General features: G+C 45.8%; 1 protein-coding gene and 1 pseudogene across 3 annotated transcripts in view; both read right to left on the bottom strand.

Annotated features, from left to right (window-relative positions):
* The window catches only part of LOC111949607 (rab-interacting lysosomal protein), a 17,413-nt gene extending 5,258 nt beyond the window's left edge, over positions 1-12,155 (bottom strand). The window contains exons 1-3 of one of the 3 annotated variants that reach the window (XM_023966924.2): positions 11,365-12,155; positions 10,017-10,140; positions 3,086-3,207 (exon numbers count right to left, since the gene is read on the bottom strand). In XM_023966924.2, the coding sequence (XP_023822692.1) occupies positions 3,086-3,207; positions 10,017-10,140; positions 11,365-11,730 (612 nt within the window). In that variant the 5' untranslated portion in view covers positions 11,731-12,155. Of the gene's footprint in view, positions 1-3,085; positions 3,208-8,674; positions 8,745-10,016; positions 10,141-11,364 lie in introns of those variants that run through there. The other 2 variants (XM_070434121.1, XM_070434122.1) reach the window with 2 other exon arrangements.
* Positions 12,156-12,927: 772 nt separating this feature from the next.
* Positions 12,928-21,370, bottom strand: part of LOC111982644 (pre-mRNA-processing-splicing factor 8-like) — a 38,703-nt pseudogene continuing 30,260 nt past the window's right edge.

The following is a 21,370-nucleotide window of genomic DNA, read 5'->3' as shown; positions in this document are numbered from 1 at the left end:
ACACTTATTCACATCCAGGCCGATTATATGATATGCTAGATATCATAGCAGGCCTTTGTGGGGGTGCAGGGACTCATTGGGAGCAAGAGGAGAGGACCATATTAGACAAACACAGGGGGTTACTCCCATGAACAGAAAAACATGTTCAAGCATCATTTTGAGCAAACTTCATTTAGGAGGCCTAGGGTTCTAGGTAAGGTGAAAAGCCTAGAAACATCAACAAACACACCCAGCTCGAGCTGGAGTTTAAAACCATTACTGTGTGACAGAGAGAGCTGAGTGGAGTGGAGTCATTGCCCAGACTTGTCTCCAAGATGTGGGTGATGCTCAGCACAAACCCATAACAACTATATCAGTACTGTTTCAGTATCATGTTTTATTAGTCGTATGTACACGTGGTATACACCGTCCAATGAAATGCTTACTTGCAGGTTCCTTCTGACAATGCAACAACAATAAATAATAAAAGATAAGAATACGAACGTAAAGTAAAATGGCTCAGTAGAATAGAATAATAATTTTAGCATAAGTATAATACACAATTTCTAGTCCAATATTTACAAGTGTTTTGGGGAAGGGAGGATTGGGGGGCAAGTGTTTGAATTGTGCAGTATTAAGCAATCATAACAAGAATCTGGTAGTAGCAGTTGTGATGTGTGTGTAGCATGAATGTACACTGAGTGTACWAAACATGATCTTTCCATGACATAGACTGACCAGGTGAATCCAGGTGAAAGCTATGATCCCTTATTGATGTCACTTGTTAAATTCACTTCAATCAGTGTAGATGAAGGGGAGGAGATATGTTAAATAATTATTTTTAAGCCTTGAGACAATTGATACATGGATGTTGTATGTGTGCCATTGAGAGGGTGAATGGGAAAGACAAAATATTTAAGTGCATTTGAACGGGGTATGGTAGTGGGTGCCAGGCGCACCCATTTCAGTGTGTCAAGAACTGCAACGCTGCTCGGTGTTTCATGCTTAACAGTTTCCTGTGTGTATCAAGAATGGTCCACCACCCAAAGTACATCCAGCAAACTTGACACAACTGTGGGAAGCATTAGAGTCAACATAGGCCAGGATCCCTGTGGAACGCTTTCGATACCCTGTAGAGTTCATGCCCCGACGAATTGAGGCTGTTCTGAGTAGAGGTCGACCGATTAATCGGAATGGGCGATTAATTAGGGCCGATTTCAAGTTTTCATAACAATCGGTAATCGGCATTTTTGGACACCGATCATGGCCGATTACATTGCTCTCCACGAGGAGACTGCGTGGCAGGCTGACAACTTGTTATGCAAGTGCAGCAAGGAGCCAAGGTAAGGTGCTAGCTAGCATTAAACGCATCTTATGAAAAACAATCAATCTTAACATAATCACTAGTTAACTACACATGGTTGATGATATTACTAGTTATCTAGCTTGTCTTGCGTTGCATATAATCAATGTGGTGCCTGTTAATTTATCATTGAATCATAGCCTACTTCGCCAAACGGGTGATTTAACAAGCGCATTCGCAAAAAAAGCACTGTCGTTGCACCAATGTGTACTTCACCATAAACATCAACGCCTTTCTTAAAATCAATTCACAAGTATATATTTTTAAACCTGCATATTTAGTTAATATTGCGTGCTAACATGAATTTCTTTTAACTAGGGAAATTGTGTCACTTCTCTTGCGTTCTGTGCAACAGAGTCAGGGTATATGCCTGCAGTTTGGGCCGCCTGGCTCGTTGCGAACTGTGTGACGACTATTTCTTCCTAACAGCCAACTTCGCCAAACAGGGGATGATTTAACAAAAGCAAATTTGCGAAAAAAGCACAATCGATGCACGAATGTACCTAACCATAAACATCAATGCCTTTCTAAAAATCAATACACAGAAGTATATATTTTTAAACCTGCATATTTAGTTAAAAGAAATCCAGTTTAGCAGGCAATATTAAACCAGGGAAATTGTGTCACTTGTTGCACGCAGAGTCAGGGTATATATGCAACAGTTTGGGCCGCCTGGCTCGTTGTGAACTAATTTGCCAGAATTTTACGTAATTATGACATAACATTGAATGTTGTGCAATGTAACAGGAATATTTAGACTTATGGATGCCACCCGTTAGATAAAATACGGAACGGTTCCGTATTTCACTGAAAGAATAAACGTTTTGTTTTCGAAATGATAGTTTCCGGATTTGACCATATTAATGACCTAAGGCTCGTATTTCTGTGTGTTATTATGTTATAATTAAGTCTATGATTTGATATTTGATAGCAGCAGGCTCGTAACCATTCATTCAAACAGCACTTCGTGCTTTTCGGGTGTAACCGATGTGAAATGGCTAGCTAGTTAGCGGGGTGCGCGCTAATAGCGTTTCAATCGGTGACGTCACTCGCTCTGAGACCTTGAAGTAGTTGTTCCCCTTGCAAGGGCCGCGGCTTTTGTGGAGCGATGGGTAACGATGCTTCGAGGGTGGCTGTTATCGATGTGTTCCTGGTTCGAGCCCAGGTAGGGGTGAGGCGAGGGACGGAAGCTATACTGTTACACTGGCAATACTGCCTATAAGAACATCCAATAGTCAAAGGTATATTAAATACAAATGGTATAGAGATAAATAGTCCTATAATTCCTATAATAACTACAACCTAAAACTTATTACCTGGGAATATTGAAGACTCATGTTTAAAGGAACCACCAGCTTTCATATGTTCTCATGTTCTGAGCAAGGAACTTAAATGTTAGCTTTTTTAAATGGCACATATTGCACTTTTACTTTCTTCTCCAACACTTTGTTTTTGCATTATTTAAACCAAATTGAATATGTTTGATTATTTATTTGAGGCAAAATTTATTTTATTGATGTATTATATTAAGTTAAAATAAAAGTGTTCATTCAGTATTGTTGTAATTGTCATTGCTACAAATAAATAAATAAATAAATAAATCGCCCAATTAATCGGTATCTGCTTTTTTTGGTCCTCCAATAATCGGTGTGTGTGTGTGTGAGTGTGCGTGCGTGGGCACTAAAGCGTGTCTGGGTACACTCGTATTCAGATAGACTGTACATGTAGTCTTCTTGTCCTTACCGCCTCCACCTCTTTAGACACGCTGGCTATCTGCTGTGCTTTGGCCCTCAACTCATCTCTCTGCTTGTCAACCACCTCCTTCAGTTTCAGCATCACCTCCCGCTCCTGCCGTTGGACACGGTCTGGAACACAGGACCACAACAATACAATATCATCACTGTGGGTTTTCAATGGTCAACAGACGGTACAGAGACAACACATTAGGGCACAAAAAATAAAAGTAAAGAAATAAAAGCGCAACGGAAAACGGAAATTAATGTCCAGGAAGTCCCTAATGAACATGTCCCAGTAGTTCATCAACCATCAACAGTCGGTCAGCACTAAGTCCCCAGCCAAAGCTGCTCAGTGGAGTGTATCTTAAGGTCTGTGGTTAAACAGTAAAGACACTTAAGGATTATCCTTCAGCACATGGTCATCTTTAAGCAGTCTGGTTTATACCTGTTGATTCAGACACACTACTCTGGACGTGTAATGACTGATACATAACCTATGGTGGAGATTATTTTATTTAACCTTTATTTAACTAGGAAAGTTAGTTAAGAACAAATTCTTATTTACAATGACGGCCTACCCCGGCCAAACCCTCCCCTAACCCGGACGRCGCTGGGCCAATTGTGCGTCGCCCTATGGGACTCCCAATCACGGCCTGTAGTGATACAGCCCGGGATCGAACCCAGGTCTGCAGTGCCTTAGACCGCTGCGCCACTCAGGATCACAGGAGCTATGGCGTTTTGATTTGGATGGACATTGGAGACACTAATGTTCCTAGGCCAAACTGGTGCAATTAAACTTAACAACAAGCAGCTAACATGGACCTCTTGGTGGGAAAACTGGTTTCAGCGTGTAGTATGGCTGGGGCCCGTAGAGGTACTGCAGGGGGTCCACAATTTTCTATACCTTTTTATAAATAAAACAAAATGAGAGCCTGCCTGCCATTCTGTCCCATTTCGTAGCCTTGGACTACGAACCTCTGCCTACCCACGACCTGCCCTTCGCCTGCCCCCTTGTTATAATAAATATTCTGAGAACCGAACCATCCGCCTCTTGTGTTTGCATCTGGGTCATATCCTGAGTCGTGATAGTACGAACTGGCCCTGACTGACCCAGCAGACTCGGACCAGCTCCACAATGCTGTCTCCTTCCAAGGAGCCGCCATTAGAAGACACGAAGAGGTACTCCAAAACCTTATGGAAGGATTCCAGATCTTGGCGGAATGCCACTACCACACTTTCACTACATTGCTGGAGCAATTCCAAGGATTATCAACTGGGCAACAAGCCACTACAGTAACACCCCAGACGCTTCTCCCCAGCCTACCCCGGCTTCCCGAGAACCCCACTTATCTCCTCCGGAGCGCTATGCTGGAGATCCTGGAACCTGCTGGGCGTTTCTCTCCCAGTGCTCCCTCATCTTTGAGGTACATCCCTCATCTTTGAGGTACATCCCTCTTTGTTTCATTCGGATCAGTCGAAAATAGCATATCTTATAACGCTGATGTCTGTAAGGGCGCTCGCCTGGGCTACGGCAGTTTGGGATCAACAATCCGCCTTTTGCCTTAGTCTGGAGGATTTTGTGGTGGAGCTAAGGAAGGTGTTCGAATCCCCGGTGTCCGGGAGAGAGGCGGCTTGGAAGCTACCTCGTCTGAGTCAAGACTTCCGCAGTGTGGCTGACTACGTGGTTCACTTTTGGATGCTGTCCACCGAGAGGGCCTGGAATCTGGAGTACCTGTTTGACACCTTCCTTCATGGATTATCGGAGGAAATCAAAGACGAACTCACAGTCCGGGAGTTACCCAGAGACCTCGACTCCCTCATAGCCTTGAATATAAGGATTGATGGGCGCCTACGGGAACACAGGAGAGAGAGGAGTTCTGTTCTCAGCCACACTCGCTCGTCCACGTTTTCTCCCTCGCCTCCGAAGAACCCCGTAAGTCCCCGACGCGTGCATTCCTGAGAGAATCCGAAATCACCCGAGCCCCTCGGCGACTCGTCTCCTCCTGAGCCCATGCAACTGGGCAGGGCTAGATTGTCTCCTAGCGAACGTTTTCGCAGGCTGAGCTTCAACAGTTGCCTGTATTGTTGTACTACAGGACATTACATAGCCACCTGTCCAGTAAAAGAACAGGCTCATCAGTAGGTACGGGTACGATGGTGGGCCATACAGGGAGTCTCCAAACTCCCATTACTTGTACTCCTCTCCATGCTGTTCCACTCTTGCTGTGGGGTGGTCGGTCAAAATGTCTTCGGGTGCTCAATGACTCTGGGGCTGATGAGAGCTTCATGGATGCTACCCTGGTATCTGAGCTGGGAATCTCTACTCAACTCCATTCCCATGGACGCCAGAGCTTTGAAGGACACTCCATTGGCAGGGTTACTCACAGTACGGTTCCCATTAACCTGCAAGTGTCGGGTAATCACAGTGAGTCCCTACAGTTTCTACTAATTGCATCTCCTCATACACTTGTGGTTTTGGGATTTTCATGGCTCCAGAGGCACAACCCCCTGATCGACTGGGCTACTAGTTCTATCCTGGGTTGGAGTCCGTTCTGCCATGCACATTGCCTTAAGGCGGCGCAGCCTGCCCTGGGACACCCTTCTGCGGGCTTGGGAAAAGCCTCGGTACCAGGACCTCCGGGAGGTTTTCAGCAAAGCTTGTGCCACATCCCTTCCTCTGCATCGACACTGTGAGTGCGCTATTGACCTCCTCTCGGGCACCACGCCACCTCGGGGTTGGCTTTATTCCCTGTCTGGCCCGGAGACCAAGACCATGGAGGTATACATTAAGGACTCCCTAGCTGCCGGGATCATGCGTCCTCCTGCCTCCCCTGTCGGTGCATTGTTTTGCTTTGTGGAAAAGAAGGACAAAACCCTGCACCCATGTATTGACTACCGGGGCCTCAATGACATCACTGTAAAGAATTGTTACCCACTACCACTCCTCGGCTTTCGAGCTTCTCCAGGGGGTGACCTTCAGAACACCCATCACCTGGTTCGGATACGGGAATGAGACTAGTGGAAGACTACCTTCAACACGGCTAGCGGACACAACGAGTACCTGGTTATGCCGTTTGGTCTGGCCAACGCTCCCGCAGTGTTCCAGGCCCTGGTCAACGATGTGCTCTGTGACATGTTGGTTTGTGTTTGTCTATCCGGTTTGTGTTTGTCTATCTCAACAACATCTTTGTCTTTTCCCTGGCGGCTCAAGAGCATGTTCGCAATGTCTGACAAGTCCTCCAGTGCCTCCTGGAGAACCAGATGGATCCTGACAAGGTGAAAGCTGTGGTGGATTGGCCCCAACCCACATCCAGAGTCCAGCTGCAATGTTTCCTGGGATTTGCTCATTTCTACCGTGGCCTCCCCCCTCTCTGCACTCCCCTCTCCCAAGGTTCCGTTCATGTGATCCCCAGCTACTGACCGGGCGTTTCTGGATCTGAAGCACCGTTTCACCACAGCCCTCATCCTAATCCATCCGGACACGTCCCGTCAGTTTGTGGTGGAGGTTGACGCCTCGGGCATTGGAGTGGGGTCCGTCCTGTCCCAGCGTTCTGTCCAGGACCAAAAGCTGCATCCAGGCGCTTTCCTCTCCCATCGTCTCAATTTCGCTGAGAGGAACTATGATGTGGGAAATCGGGAACTTATTGCGGTCAAGATGGCACTGGAGGAGTGAAGGCACTGGCTCGAAGGGAAGGAACATCCATTCTTAGTGTGGACCGATTGTAAGAATTGGGAATATCTTCGCACCGCCATGTGCTCAACTCAAGGCAAGCTCGTTGGGCTCTGTTATTCACTCGATTCAATTTTACCATTGCCTACTGCCCTGGGTTCAAGAATGTGAAGCCTGACGCCCTCTTCCGCCTGTATAGTTCCGCTGCTACACCATCTGACACTGAGACCATCCTCCCTACCTCCTGTCTAGCAGCTACACTAGTCTGGGGTATTAAGAACCGGGTCCGCAAGGGGCCACGTTCCCAGCCAGACCCCGGGGAGGGGGCGGCTAACCAGATGTTCATCCCAGATTCGGCCCGGTCCTGGAATGGAGCCATTCCTCTAAACTCACCTGTCATCCCGGCTCTCGCMGGACCCTGGCTTTCTTCCACCAACGTTTTTGGTGGCCCACCATGGTTCCGGACGTCTCCGCATTCGTTGGCGCCTGCACAGTGTGCACACAGAACATGACTCTGCGGCAAGCTCCGGCTGGCCTCCTTCAACCATTCCCTGTTCCTCATTGCCACTGGTCCCATATATCCCTGGACTTTGTCACTGGTCTCCCTCTGTCTGATGGCAACACCACCATCCTTACTGTGGTGGATAGGTTTTCCAAAGTGGCACATTTCATTCCCCTTCCAAAGTTACCCTCAGCCAAAGAGACAGCCTAGCTTATGGTGCAGCACGTCTTCTGGATTTATGGACTTCCGGTCGACATGGTCTCCGTTTGGGGTCCTCAGTTCTTGTCCAGGTTCTGGAAGGCATTCTGCACCCTCATTGCATCATCGGCCAGCCTGTCCTCCGGGTTTCATCCCCAGTCTAACGGCTAATCAGAGTGAGCTAATCAGACTACTCTTCGCTGCCTCGTCTCTGCCAAACCCACCACCTGGAGCCAGCAACTTGTGTGGGTGGAGTACGCCCGCAACTCCTTCCCTGCTCGGCCACTGGACTCTCGCCCTTCGAGTGTTCCTTGGGTTACCAACCCCCGCTCTTCCCTGAGCAAGAGGAAGAGGTCAGCATAGCCTCGGCCCAGATGTTTGTCCGCTCTTCTTACGACCACCTCCAGGTATCACCGGCCTCCGGCTCCCCGCTATCGGCCCGGACAATGGGTATGGCTGTCCACCCGTGATCTGCCCCTCCGGATGGAGTCTCAAAAACTTTCCCCACGTTTTATTTGTCCATTCCCCATCTCTAATGTCCTTAGCCCCTCTGCTGTTCGTCTTTTGTTGCCCCTGCCTGCCCTGATCCTGAGCCTGAGTCTGCTGTTCTGTCCCTTTTTTGACTCTGCCTTGGACTACGAACCTCTGCCTGCCCTTTTGCCTGCCTCTTTGTTATAATAAATATTCTGAGAACCGAACCATCCGCCTCCTGTGTCTGCATCTGGTTCATATCCTGAGTTGTGATACTATTTTGTTGTATGATACTAGGGTTGGTGCTCTTAGCAGCTTCCATAGCGCAGCGAGAGTATAGACTACTAAGCAGGGACGAGATGAATAATGAATATCTTACGAATACTTAATAAATTAGTGTAATAATACAAATATACGTGTCTATTATAGTCTATTAGTTTATTTGTATCTTTTCTGCTTTGTTCGTCTTTCAGTATTTACATAACAAATGTCACATTTACGGTCACACATTCACTTCCCAAATAAACAAACACCGGAATTTCTGTCAGCAATGTTTTTCCGTGTGATTACCACCATAAGTAAATACTCTGAGCCAGCTTTGCAGTAACTCCATTCCCGTGACACACATTACTTTGGGGTATTTTACCTGTTGTGGTGGGTAGTATGTTTGCATACACACATGTGAGAAGGGGATTGTTTCTAAGAGGTGTGTAATATATTATGTATGACAGAAAGGGTAAGTACCATACCCAAACCTTCCTGGACATGGTTGACCCTAAGGCAGATGTTTAAACTAACCTTCCTGAGCATGGTTGCCCTTAAGGCAGATGTTTCAAACTAACTTTCCTGAGCATGGTTGCCCTTAAGGCAGATGTTTAAACTAACTTTCCTGAGCATGGTTGCCCTTAAGGCAGATGTTTAAACTAACTTTCCTGAGCATGGTTGCCTAAGGCAGATGTTTAAACTAACTTCCTGAGCAAGTTGCCCCTAAGGCAGATTTAAACTAACCTTCCTGAGCATGGTTGCCTCAAGGCAGATGTTTAAACTAACTTTCCTGAGCATGGTTGCCCTTAAGGCAGATGTTTAAACTAACTTTCCTGAGCATGGTTGCCCTAAGGCAGATGTTTAAACTAACTTCCTGAGCATGGTTGCCCTAAGGCAGATGTTTAAACTAACTTCCTGAGCATGGTTGCCCCTAAGGCAGATGTTTAAACTAACTTCCTGAGCATGGTTGCCCTAAGGCAGATGTTTAAACTAACCTCCTGAGCATAGTTGCCCCTAAGGCAGATGTTTAAACTAACTTCCTGAGCATGGTTGCCCTAAGGCAGATGTTTAAACTAACCTTCCTGAGCATGGTTGCCTAAGGCAGATGTTTAAACTAACTTCCTGAGCATGGTTGCCCTAAGGTGATGTTTAAACTAACCTTCCTGAGCATGGTTGCCCCTAAGGCAGATGTTTAAACTAACCTTCCTGAGCATGGTTGCCGCTAAGGCAGATGTTTAAACTAACATTTACACTTACATTTAAGTCATTTAGCAGACGCTCTTATCCAGAGCGACTTACAAATTGGTGCATTCACCTTAGAATCCAGTGGAACAACCACTTTACAATAGTGCATCTAACTCTTTTAAGGGGGGGGGGGGGGGGGGTTAGAAGGATTACTTTATCCTATCCTAGGTATTCCTTAAAGAGGTGGGGTTTCAGGTGTCTCCGGAAGGTGGTGATTGACTCCGGTGACCTGGCGTCGTGAGGAGTTTGTTCCACCATTGGGGTGCCAGAGCCAGCGAACAGTTTTGACTGGGCTGAGCGGGAACTGTACTTCCTCAGAGGTAGGGAGGCGAGCAGGCCAGAGGTGGATGAACGCAGTGCCCTTGTTTGGGTGTAGGGCCTGATCAGAGCCTGAAGGTACGGAGGTGCCGTTCCCCTCACAGCTCCGTAGGCAAGCACCATGGTCTAACCTTCCTGAGCATGGTTGCCCCTAAGGCAGATGTTTAAGGCTGTTCTATATCAACCAACCTCCCTAAATTTCGTTGCCCTTAAGGCCGCTGTTTAAGCCAATCGCGTGTGTGTATGTGTGTTTATGTGTTTTAAACCAACCTTCCTGGACATGGTTGCCCCTCAGGCAGCTCTGTAACTCCTGATTCTCCATCTGTAGATGCAATACCTGGGCCTGCAGCTCCTCGCACCTCCTCTTCTGCTTCTCCACCTCCTCCTGCACCTCCTGGTGGGGGACAAGGAGGAGCTGTTACAGACTCTGGGATAGGAGGAGACACACAGCATACCCACCATAGAAATAGAATGACATTCTAGTCATTATATTTCTATGGTACCCATAACCATTGACTTCTAGTGAACTCATTGCAACCAGAGGAGTCTACAGGTACTTGGTGGTGAGGAAGAATACGCTCCTAATTAAATCAAAGATATTGATAGCTACAGAGTGCTAGCTGAAGAATGTTCCAAGTGAAAGAGAAAAATAAGCCAACAAGACCAATAACAGACAGTGTAATCAGGTGTGAGACAGAAACAACGTGTTGTAATGAGCAGGGCCCATGGTGTGGTGTGTGGTGCATAGACATGTGGTGTAGTGAAAACTGTAGTACCAACATGTTTCCTCTTATCATATCAAATCTATGATCGTTGAGATCACAGACCAGATAACAGTGACTTCCCTAATTATACTGCGATATAGCCTGGGTTAATTTATATTAAACACTGCACAATGCACAGTTTCTCCAGAGATACATCTGATCAAGACCGAACTGTGCGATGTAGTAGGGAGTTGTAGTTTCCAACATGACAATATTCTACATAGCTTATTGCAGAAAATGTGGTAATTAACTACATTGACCATAATCCATTGCACGGGGCTTTTATTGTTTAATTCTGCGTTGTTACATCATTCGACCCACGTAATGCACAGTGCAGTTAATGTAATTTTTATTTTATCAAAACCGAAATCCGTGATACATACTGTGGCAATAGCGACCTGTCAATAAAAACACACGAGGGACATCATAACGACAATGGCACGAGCGTCCATTCTGAACACACCATTCCGTGATGTTACATAACAGAAACGACATATAGTCTACATTTCACTTAGGCTACTAATACAACTAAAATGGAGCCTTCTCTGTGTGGGGGAATAGTTGCCAGTGGTAGGTCTACACTCTACACACAATGTGTCACACAGATAACAAATATGTTTTGTGAGTTGTCACTTGCCACTGAATGGGCATGATGAATAACGTGGCATGCTAACGTGCAGCAAGTAGTAGTTATTAAATTGTACCCTAGCCGTCAAAACAATTCAATTGCTACATTGTAGCAGCAACCCCAAATCACATATCTTCAGTGTTGTTACAATCCGCTAATTGAAACGATACGTCACTGGAGGTATTATCTGCCCCATGTTACTACCATGTTATTACCACCGACTCACCCGTTGTATTTCGTTCTTGCTTTCTTCGCATTCTTTCACATTTCTCGTCTTCTTCTGTTTCTGTACATTAAGTGTTTCGAACGCTTTAAGTAAGTCTTCTTCTTTTGACTTGTGTGCATGGTTCCGCGATGCGAAGCTCTCCAAAAGTTCTAGAACTTTGACAATTTTAGGCACCAGTCCTGTGGCGCTCTCTTTACCGTAGCCGTCAATAAGTGTTTCCACTTCCGAGCCAATCAATTTAGCTATTTCGTATACATCATCCACAGTTAGTGCTGAACATGTCCTTTCAAAACACACCTCTGTCTTGACGTCTTGCTTTTGATCGTCTCTACCGCAATCCTTCTCCATTATTGCACAAGCGTGCATGCAAGTTACTATCGAAACCCAGAAACAAAAAGAACGTCGTTCTCACGGTGACATGACAGTTCCCCGGCGAAAGAGTCGAAACACAATTAAAGCGAAAGCGTTCTCGCAATAAACAGGTGTCTTATCTACACGGCGATATGCTGCTGCATCTAAACTTAATGCATTCGTCAAATCGTCACCCTATGCTCGAACTTGACTGAGTTGCATGCTTGGTCAGAGACGAGAACAAACCCGTTCTAACTTGAACCTCATTCGAGTATACGTCACACATTTTACCTAACCCTGGTCTAGAACATTAATGAGGCCCAATTCAAATAAAATAACATCGAGTTCCTCATCGAGATGTCTTGAAAAAACAGAGCAGTGTACTGTCGATTGGACGCCAATATTTCTGCCCACTCGGCTTGTTTGTCTCAACATCCCTTCTACTTTCCTGACCAATGTAATAGGAGTGAGTTATTTAACCTTAATTTAACTAGGCGAGTCAGTTAAGAACAAGTTCTTATTTAAAACGGTGGCCTACCCCGGCCAAACCCGGACGCTGGGCCAATTGTACACCGCCCTATGGGACTCCCAATCACAGCCAGATGTGATACAGCCTGGATTCGAACCAGGGACTGTATTGACCTCTTGCACTGTGATGCAGTGCCTTAGACCACTGCACCACTCCAAAGCCACATAACACAGTGTACTGTTACACTGGTATGCTAGGTCGACCATACAGTAATGCATCAGACAAGCACACAAATTGGATTTCCTCTGAAGGCATGGGAAACGATCAATGATGCTGTACTGTTCTTTAACAGCAGCCATAGATAAAACTGAATAGATCAAACAAAATATAACAAATGCAATTGAAGGACACAATCTACCCACATTTGTTTCATTGCCACGACAATTCAGTTTGCAAAGCAGAGTAAAAAAAATACATTTGTACTTTTTTTGAATGCTACATTCTTAGTCATCGAAGAGACAATGCGGCAAAATAAGGTTCAGTCTTTGGCCAGTTTGCGCCCTGTCCCATGAGTCCCAACTCTTCCAGCTCAGCCACCACCAGTAAGTTTGACTGCAGACATCATGCTAAGCACCACAGCAGTCAGTATCCCTGGTGTGTCCTTGCTATAAGACAGTGCTATTCACAAAATACATGATAACTGCACTCACACAAAAACTGACAGACAACCAAACAAGGGCAAATACTTATAAAATGTTGATCTTTATTTAAACCCAAACTAAGTGTCCWCAATGAATGCACAACATAGCAAGTGGGTAAGAGACTGCTTGCATAAACAACAGTACATATCAATTCCATTGTCACAGTTCAGTTTCTATGGGATAAAAAAATTAGCATTATGAATATGATTAACTACCCATTTAAAGAAATGCCACAGAAAAATGAATCTTACAGCTATATCAACTACTACACACTGAAGACAAACACAAATACCATTACAGTCGCAGCAATGTGTCAAAAGGAAAGCCATAAATGAAACGCAGTAGAATTCACATGCCTTATTGGAGAGATCAGAGGGGAGAGGGCAACCAAATGGAACAAACATAATTTTGCAGAAAACATACACATTGTGTCCTAAAAAGGTGGTACTAGGCTTACATACAAATTCCCCAATATCTTCAGGCCATCCCTATCAGTTGGTACACTCAGTCCATCACAGCTATGGAGATCACACACTTGTGAGATCGCCATTGCTGTGCTGTACCTCATTTCCTTCCTTCATGGAGCAGTAGTTATTCATAACTTCATGGCTGGCTGGGTCAAATGATGTCTTGACTGTACTAGACAGGGCCGCATAAGGAAGTCCATATCATAGAATATCTACAATAGAGAGGTAATCCTCTCATCTCTGAGCAGAGTGCCAGTCTTAACCGTACATGTCCTCTCTGTCTGCGTTGTAGATCTCTCCCTCCTGCAGGGAGGCGAAGTTGAGGAAGTGAGAGGGCCGATGGACCTCGTGGTAGAACTCCTTGGGGTTGGACAGCTGCAGGTCATACTTCATGTTGGGGTCGTGGCGAACACCTGAAAGAGGAAGAGAGGATGTATTATTGAGATGTACTACATTGCCAGAAGTATGTGGACACCTCTTTAAATTAGTGGATTCGGCTATTTCAGCCACACCCGTTCCTGACAGGTGTATAACATTGAGTAAAGACAAACATTGGCCTTACTGAAGAGCTCAGTGACTTTCAAAGTGGCACCGCCATAGGATGCCACCTTTCCAACAAGCCAGTTCATCACATTTCTGCCCTGCTAGAGCTGCACCAGTCAACTATAAGTGCTGTTATTGTGAAGTGGAAACGTCTATGAGCAACAACGGCTCAGCTACAAAGTGGTAGGCCACACAAGCTCACCGAACAGGACCGCTGAAGCGTGTAAAAATCGTCTGTCCTCGGTTGCAACACTCACTACCATTTACATTTACATTTAAGTCATTTAGCAGACGCTCTTATCCAGAGCGACTTACAAATTGGAAAGTTCATACATATTCATCCTGGTCCCCCCGTGGGGAATGAACCCACAACCCTGGCGTTGCAAGCGCCATGCTCTACCAACTGAGCCACACGGGACCACGAGTTCCAAACTGCCTCTGGAAGCAACGTCAGCACAGTAACTGTTAGTCGAGAGCTTCATGAAATGGGTTTCCATGGCCGAGCAGCCGCACACAAGCTTAAGTCCACCATGGGCAATGCCAAGTGTTGCCTGGAGTAGAGTAAAGCTCGCCAACATTGGACTCTGGAGCAATGGAACGCGTTCTCTGGAGTGATGAATCACGCTTCACCATCTGGCAGTCTGACAGGGACAAATCAGTGTTTGACCGATCACAGGAGAACGCGATCTGCCCCAATGCATTGTGCCAACTGTAAAGTTCGGTGGAGGATGAATAATGGTCTGGTGCTCTTATCATGGTTGGGGCTAGGCCCCTTAGTTCCAGTGAAGGGAAATCTTAATGCTACAGCATACAATGACATTCTAGAAGGTCCATAAAGAAATGGTTTGTCGAGATCGGTGTGGAAGAACTTGACTCGCCTGCACAGAGCCCTGACCTCAATCCCATCCAACAACTTTGGGATAAATTGGAACGCAGACTGCTAGCCAGGCCTAATCACCCAACAGCCTGACCTCACTAATGCTCGTGGCAGAATGGAAGCAAGTCCCCCCAGCAATGTTCCAACAGCTAGTGGAAAGCCTTCCCAGAAGAGTGAAGGCTGTTATAGCAACAAGGGGGGGGACCAACTCCATATTAATGCCTATGATTTTGGAATGAGATGTTCGACGAGCAGGTGTCCACATACCGATAGCATGTTGATAATCAAACACTGCAAGCATGTGGTTGGAAAATGCTTATTTCCTTGATATGTTACACAGATGTTGAATTTCATTATTTCAAATACACTAAGATTTGAAGACACTGATAGCCATTATACAAGACTTTCCATTTAGCATGCTTTTTCAATCTAGGAATAGGTTTAATCTGTGTCTGCGAAATCCCGGGTTCTATGCACTACTCACCCATGAAGTTGTAGTTCCAGGAGACCTGCCCAGGCACCATGAAGAAGCCCAGGAAGCGATCAGACAGAAGCATCTGAACCCTCTCATAGTGGGAGGGCAGGTAGCCCTTTGGGTTGTTGCCCTTGTCTGTGTTCTGTCTGCCCCACTCRTACCCACTGGGAGTCAGCTTGTAGGCCGTCAGAGTGCAGGAGCCGGGAGTGAAACTGGAAATGAATAAAGATGTTATACGGTAGTTAGCGTTGATGTACATGATGCAACTTGAATGTTAAGAAGAGTGATGCATGTATAGGTGGAGTTAATCAATGTTTACAAATGTAGCTGGGGTGGTTGGGACGATGAATAACCTTGACGAGACCCGAAGGCCTTAGTTCAGGCTAACCCAGTCTAGTGACGAGTAGACAGTCTGGGTTTAAACCAAGTCGGTGAATCCAACCAACATACAATAAAGCCCTCTATAACCGGGCTGGCCTGGTCTGTCATGAAGTAAGACCGTTTTCTAATTAGCTACTATATGTAGACTCACTGCTGATAAGAGTTACTAAAAAGCAAGTACAACAGTATCTGTCCTACCTGCAGGTGATGATGATGGTCTTCTCTCCGTCCCAGGCGGGGTTGTCAGCCATGATCTTGGCGTGGCTGGTGACGTCCTGGGGGGAGAGTTGGGGAGACTCGTTGGGCTGGGTGTGGATCCAACCCAGGGGCTCCATCTCCTGTAGGCGGAGATGGGGTAGAGAGGAGGTGAGACACAGGGGAAGCAGGAGTGCGTGTGTGTTCTGCCCTGATCAGGAATTGAACACTTCCAATTTCAAAGGCTATGGCACACTTGGTATGAGCCTCAAAAACATAGAGACAAGGAAAATGAGCCATGGTTCATGGTTAATCACTTCCACATAATGAGACGTGATCCAGTAAACAGCATGCCATCAAATCATGTTATATGCTTGTATCTGAGCATGTGTGTTCATGTGTGAGTGTGTGTATGGTATCCCCTAAGTCTGTACCTTGAGGTACTCGTGTCCTGGCAGCTGATTGGGTAGGTGGACGGTCTGATGCGTTCCCCACTGGGGTACCATGACGATACACCTGATCTCCTTCACCTGGGGGTTGTCAGGGGGACTGGTGCCGTACAGGTAACCTGCAATCTGGAGACAGAGGGGATGCACACGCCAGCAACACACATTCAGACTGACCGATATATAAAAACTATACAATAGACATGATTGAGGGTACCAAATAATCCTGTTCTAGCTATATAAGCAGTTAAGCACTTCATTCATATATAAAGAGGATTACAATAATATCTAAAGAGATGTACAAAGAGATGAAGGTAGAGTGATTTGACTGTTTTAGCATCATAGTAGGCATTTTACCACAACAAGGGTCACAAGCAAAGAGATAACTAGGAGAGGTTTACGGTGATGCAAACAGGATAAACAGTAGGCTGCGGTACTGACCTGGGCCCGCAGGTCTGAGATGCAGATGAACTTCTTGAGGACGTTCTTGGGCAGGATGTAGGTGTAGCCCGTCTCCTTGATGTCATCAGACGACACGTAGATGTGGTTGGTCCTCAGGTGCAGGTTGGCAGCAGAGATGGCCCTGCAGGAGGAAGTTATCAAAGAGCCATTATTGGCGCTTCATTCACTTCCGAAGCTATGGCCTTGATTTCACAACTCCTGCTTGGAGGAATAACTATAATATAACAATCAAAAAGCTGCAAGAAAGTTTATTACATTCCTTTGTCAGCACCAAGGGTGATTGGAAGGATATACAGTGCATTCGTAAAGTATTCAGACCCCTTGACATTGTTACATTACAGCCTTATTCTAAAATAGATTTTTTTCTTTCTCAATCTACACACAATTCCCCATAATTACAAAGTGAACACAGGTTTAGAATTTTTGGCAAATAAAATAAAAAACAGAAATGCATTATTTACATAAGTATTCAGACCCTTTGCTGAGACATTGTTTCCATTGATCATCCTTGAGATGTTTCTACAACTTGATTAGAGTCCACCTGCAGTAAATTCAATTGATTGGACATGATTTCRAAAGGCACACACCTGTCTATATAAAAGGTCACACAGTTGACAGTGCATGTCAGAGCAAAACCAAGCCATGAGGTTGAAGGAATTGCCGGTAGAGCTCCGAGACAGGATTGTGTCGAGGAAAAGACCTGGGGAAGGGTACCAAAAAAGGTGTCTCCCCCCTACATACCTGACTCTCCATTCTGTCTTGGAGGAGAAGGTCTGTGTCTCGTAGTTTGAGGTTGTTGAGGTGATGATCTCGTCTCCGTGTTTGTTGACTGTGCGTGTCTGCGTGGCAGTGAGCTGGGACTGCTCCTTGGTCTGCTTCTCAATCTCAGCAATCTGCTGGCGCTGCTGGGACGGAGCAGAGATCTCCATGCCCAGGATGATGTCACGGATCTCAGACTGGGTCAGAGACGCCACGTTCACACTGGAGAGTTCAGAGAGTCGAGGTCAGATATGGTTGAGGGAGATTTGGGATTGAAATGCATGCTCGCTTGTAGAGGGTACCCTAGATGTTACTAGATTCCATAAACATTTTTGCAATAGCTTATTGAGATGGTTAGAATTTTTTCTTTTAGGTGTTGTGAACTCTCATAATAGCAAATGGAAGTTAATATACATATGACAGCGTTGTGAAGCTTCATGACAGCTTTACAAAGGCCACCACAGACATTATAGCCACTCACTTGTTCTTCTTTCCATAGTCGGCCAGGATGAGGTCTTTGAGCTGCACCTCCACCTTGATCCACTCTTCGTCGGTCAGCGTGGGCCAGATGTGGTGAGGCTCTGTGATGGTGGTCTTATCCGGCTTCAGGATCACCTTGGCACGGTCGTTGTTCACATGGAGCGCCCTTAGGATCAGAATGAGACGGGAGAACGCCTAGAGACAGGAAACAGAGCCACAGACACTGGTTAAACAGAAACGGCTTGCCCAATAAAAGTTTTGCACTCCAGAAGAGCTTCTAGAATGAGAAACAGGACTAGACATTGTTGATATTTATGGCATCATTCTTCAGTTAGCAGGCTTCTATGTATACTTAACACTTTATATATATATTTTTATAAACATTGACCCCTATCGGCTAGATTTGGCAGAAATCGCTGTTGAATCCTTTTTAGTCTCATTCTAGTATTATCGGTCACAGGAAGTGAACGGCCACTCACGATGCGGGAGGAGAGTGCCTTGAACCAGTCAGTCTAATATCTCCACCATCTTGCTTAAGTCTCATTCTTGTACAAAAAGAGTAGGAAGTAGACTAACGGTGTAGGAGGAGATGGTCTTGAGCCAGTCGTCGTACAGGTTGAACAGGACCATCTGAGGCTCGGTGGCCTTCAGGATTAGGTCTCCAAACTTCTCCACCTTCAGACAGGCCTGGAAGGGCAGCTGCAGCTCAGAGCCCTTGATCACAATGTTGGGGAAATCCAGCAAGTGGACCTGGGAGGAGAAAGGGATAAAAATAAAATGTTAGGTTGTAAAGAGATTGTAATTGCTACACATTGGTCATCTCAGTTTTTCAATAATCTCAACCGTATCAAAATCTATCACAGAGAAGCGTGATAGTCAAAATATTTATCATCTCAGTCAAGTACTGTTGTGTAAATTGGGCACATTAAATGCTGTCTATATCAATGAGGTGCAGTGTGAAGTGTAATCAACCGATGTGATTGAGGTATGGGGTATCACCTCGAGGGGGTCCAGCATGCCCTTCCTGGTGACAATGATCTGTTTGGGCTGCTCCTCCACAGGAAGGGAACGAATCAGAGCAGCCACCTCCTCAGCTGTCTTCCACTTCGCCAGCTATAAAAGGAAGAGTGAAGAGGAAAGAAAGAGGTGAGGACATTGAGCATAACTAGTCTTCCATGCATTTTTGTTTTTCTCCTTTCCAGAGTCTGATTGCCCTGTGCATTGCTAAAGAGAGTAAAAGGTATTTTTCATTTGAAGACGTACCTGTCCCAGACGTTTCTGTCCGGCCCACACAGAGGTGTGGATTATCTTGAGGAAGAGCTGGCCTGTCCTGGGGTTGAAGATGAAGATGGCTCCGTTGATGGGCTTGGTGGTCAAGTTACCCTCAAACGTCTGCAAGGACAGAGCAGGAGTATTTACATGACTGAAGATAGACAGTGTTTAACATCCTCTGAGACTAGTTGCCTAACAGTATATATTTTCATAAATGTTTCATTGTCTGAAAATGTTACATTAAAAACTATTCTAGAGGTACACTGCTGTGCCAGAGAATCCAACCAATAAAATTAGAAACCCTAGAACGTTTACATGAATTGCAGAATGTCTGTTCTCTAATAATTCTAAATTCTAATTCCGCCCCAGACTCCTCACCCACCTTGTGGATGGTGACCCGGTAGACGTTAGTGTCGTCCACAAACCAGATGATCTGATTGGAGAAGAGCTCTCCGTAGTTCTGGGAGGACAGGTAGGGCTCAGTGGGCTCTGATCTCCATGAAGTTGGAGAATGATCCGACAGCCAGAGATCTGGTTTGACAGATCCCACCGTCGCTTCACCCTCTGGTGGTCCCCACCATCAACAGGGCCAACGTGAGTACTGACTACACCACCACACCCACACGGATGCATTTCCAGATTTGTTTTGTTAATTATATTGTCATCTTAACTTACAATCATGCTCTGTATTCTGTCTCTCTAGGTGTACGTGGGTTTCCAGGTCCAGCTGATCTGACCGGGATCTTCATGCACGGAAAGATCCACCCTGAAAATCTCCCTCATCCAGATTCTTCAGGGCTCACTTGTGGCAGAAGATCCGAGAGCGTCGTCATGGATCTCTGTCAGTACATCACTAAGAAACCTTTTATCTCCAGCTTGATGTATTTGGTTCAATCAGGGATCACAGGAAGCCGATGATCTTGAACATGGCTGTAGACTCCAATGATACTTTGTGTACCTTTCCCTTCAATGCCTTCCAGGCAGCAATAACTTGCAAAACCCAAATAATGTCACTGCATTTTATTAAGGACATTTCTCTACCAACATCACAAAAAAACGTGTTAAAAGTACATTTTATCATATGAAACTTTTCCAAAACATCTGTTTCCTCTGTATGTGTGTATGTAGGTGTTTGACCAGGAGCTGGATGCCCTGGAGATCGAGACAGTGCAGAAGAGACCATTCACCCAGAAGTCCTACAAGATGAACTCTTCCTGCGCCGACATACTACTCTTCGCCTCCTACAAGTGGAACGTCTCACGCCCCTCGCTGCTCGCTGACTCAAAGTACGGCGCTACAGTTTTTTTAACCTTATTCCAGGTTAACACTGAAGCTGTTTCTTAGTTGGTTGGATATGAACGATGTTTTGCGAGTATCCATTTTAATGTGCCATCTCAAAATGGAAACGGCTTCCAAACTTCCATGACATAATAGATCCACGTTTGACAAGAAGCCAAGTTATTCTTGTCATTATATAGACCTTATTTCTGTCTTAGTATACTAATAATCCTTGACCTCTCTCCTCTTCAGGGAGGATGGACAGCACCACCACCCAGAAGTACTGGATCGACATACAGCTTCGCTGGGGAGACTACGACTCTCAGACATCGAGCGCTACGCCAGAGCAAGTTCCTGGACTACACCACAGACAACATGAGCATCTACCCTCCCCACCGGGGTGCTCATCGCCATGACTGGCCTACAACCTCCACAGGTTAGCATAGCTACGCTAGCATTCTGCTAATGTCTGCATGATAAGTAATGGATACATTTGCTAGCCTGTAGACATGAGTTCAGCATTACCACTAATGTCCACATGATAAGTGATGGGAAATGTTGTTAGCGTAGCTAGTAGTCTTGTATAGTTGTCAACAGTTGCCCTCTCACACACGTGAACTCAAGGTTGTTACCGAACACTTGTTTGTTTATGTCTATTACGTGACATAGGAACTCACCAGCCACCCTCTTTCTCTCTCCCTCCCTACCTCTCTCCCTTCTCTCCAGTGGTATGGTAACTGGTTCCCGGAGGCAAGCCCCTGATCCAGCAGGCCATGGCTAAGATCATGAAGGCCAACCTGCTCTGTACGCTTGAGGGAGCGCATCCGTAAGGGTCTGCCAACCTTACTCC

Source organism: Salvelinus sp. IW2-2015, linkage group LG22 (genome assembly GCF_002910315.2).
Source record: "Salvelinus sp. IW2-2015 linkage group LG22, ASM291031v2, whole genome shotgun sequence".
NCBI lineage: Eukaryota > Metazoa > Chordata > Actinopteri > Salmoniformes > Salmonidae > Salvelinus > Salvelinus sp. IW2-2015.
The sequence above is the reverse complement of the archived record's forward strand: the minus strand, read 5'-3'. Positions and strand labels throughout refer to the sequence as shown.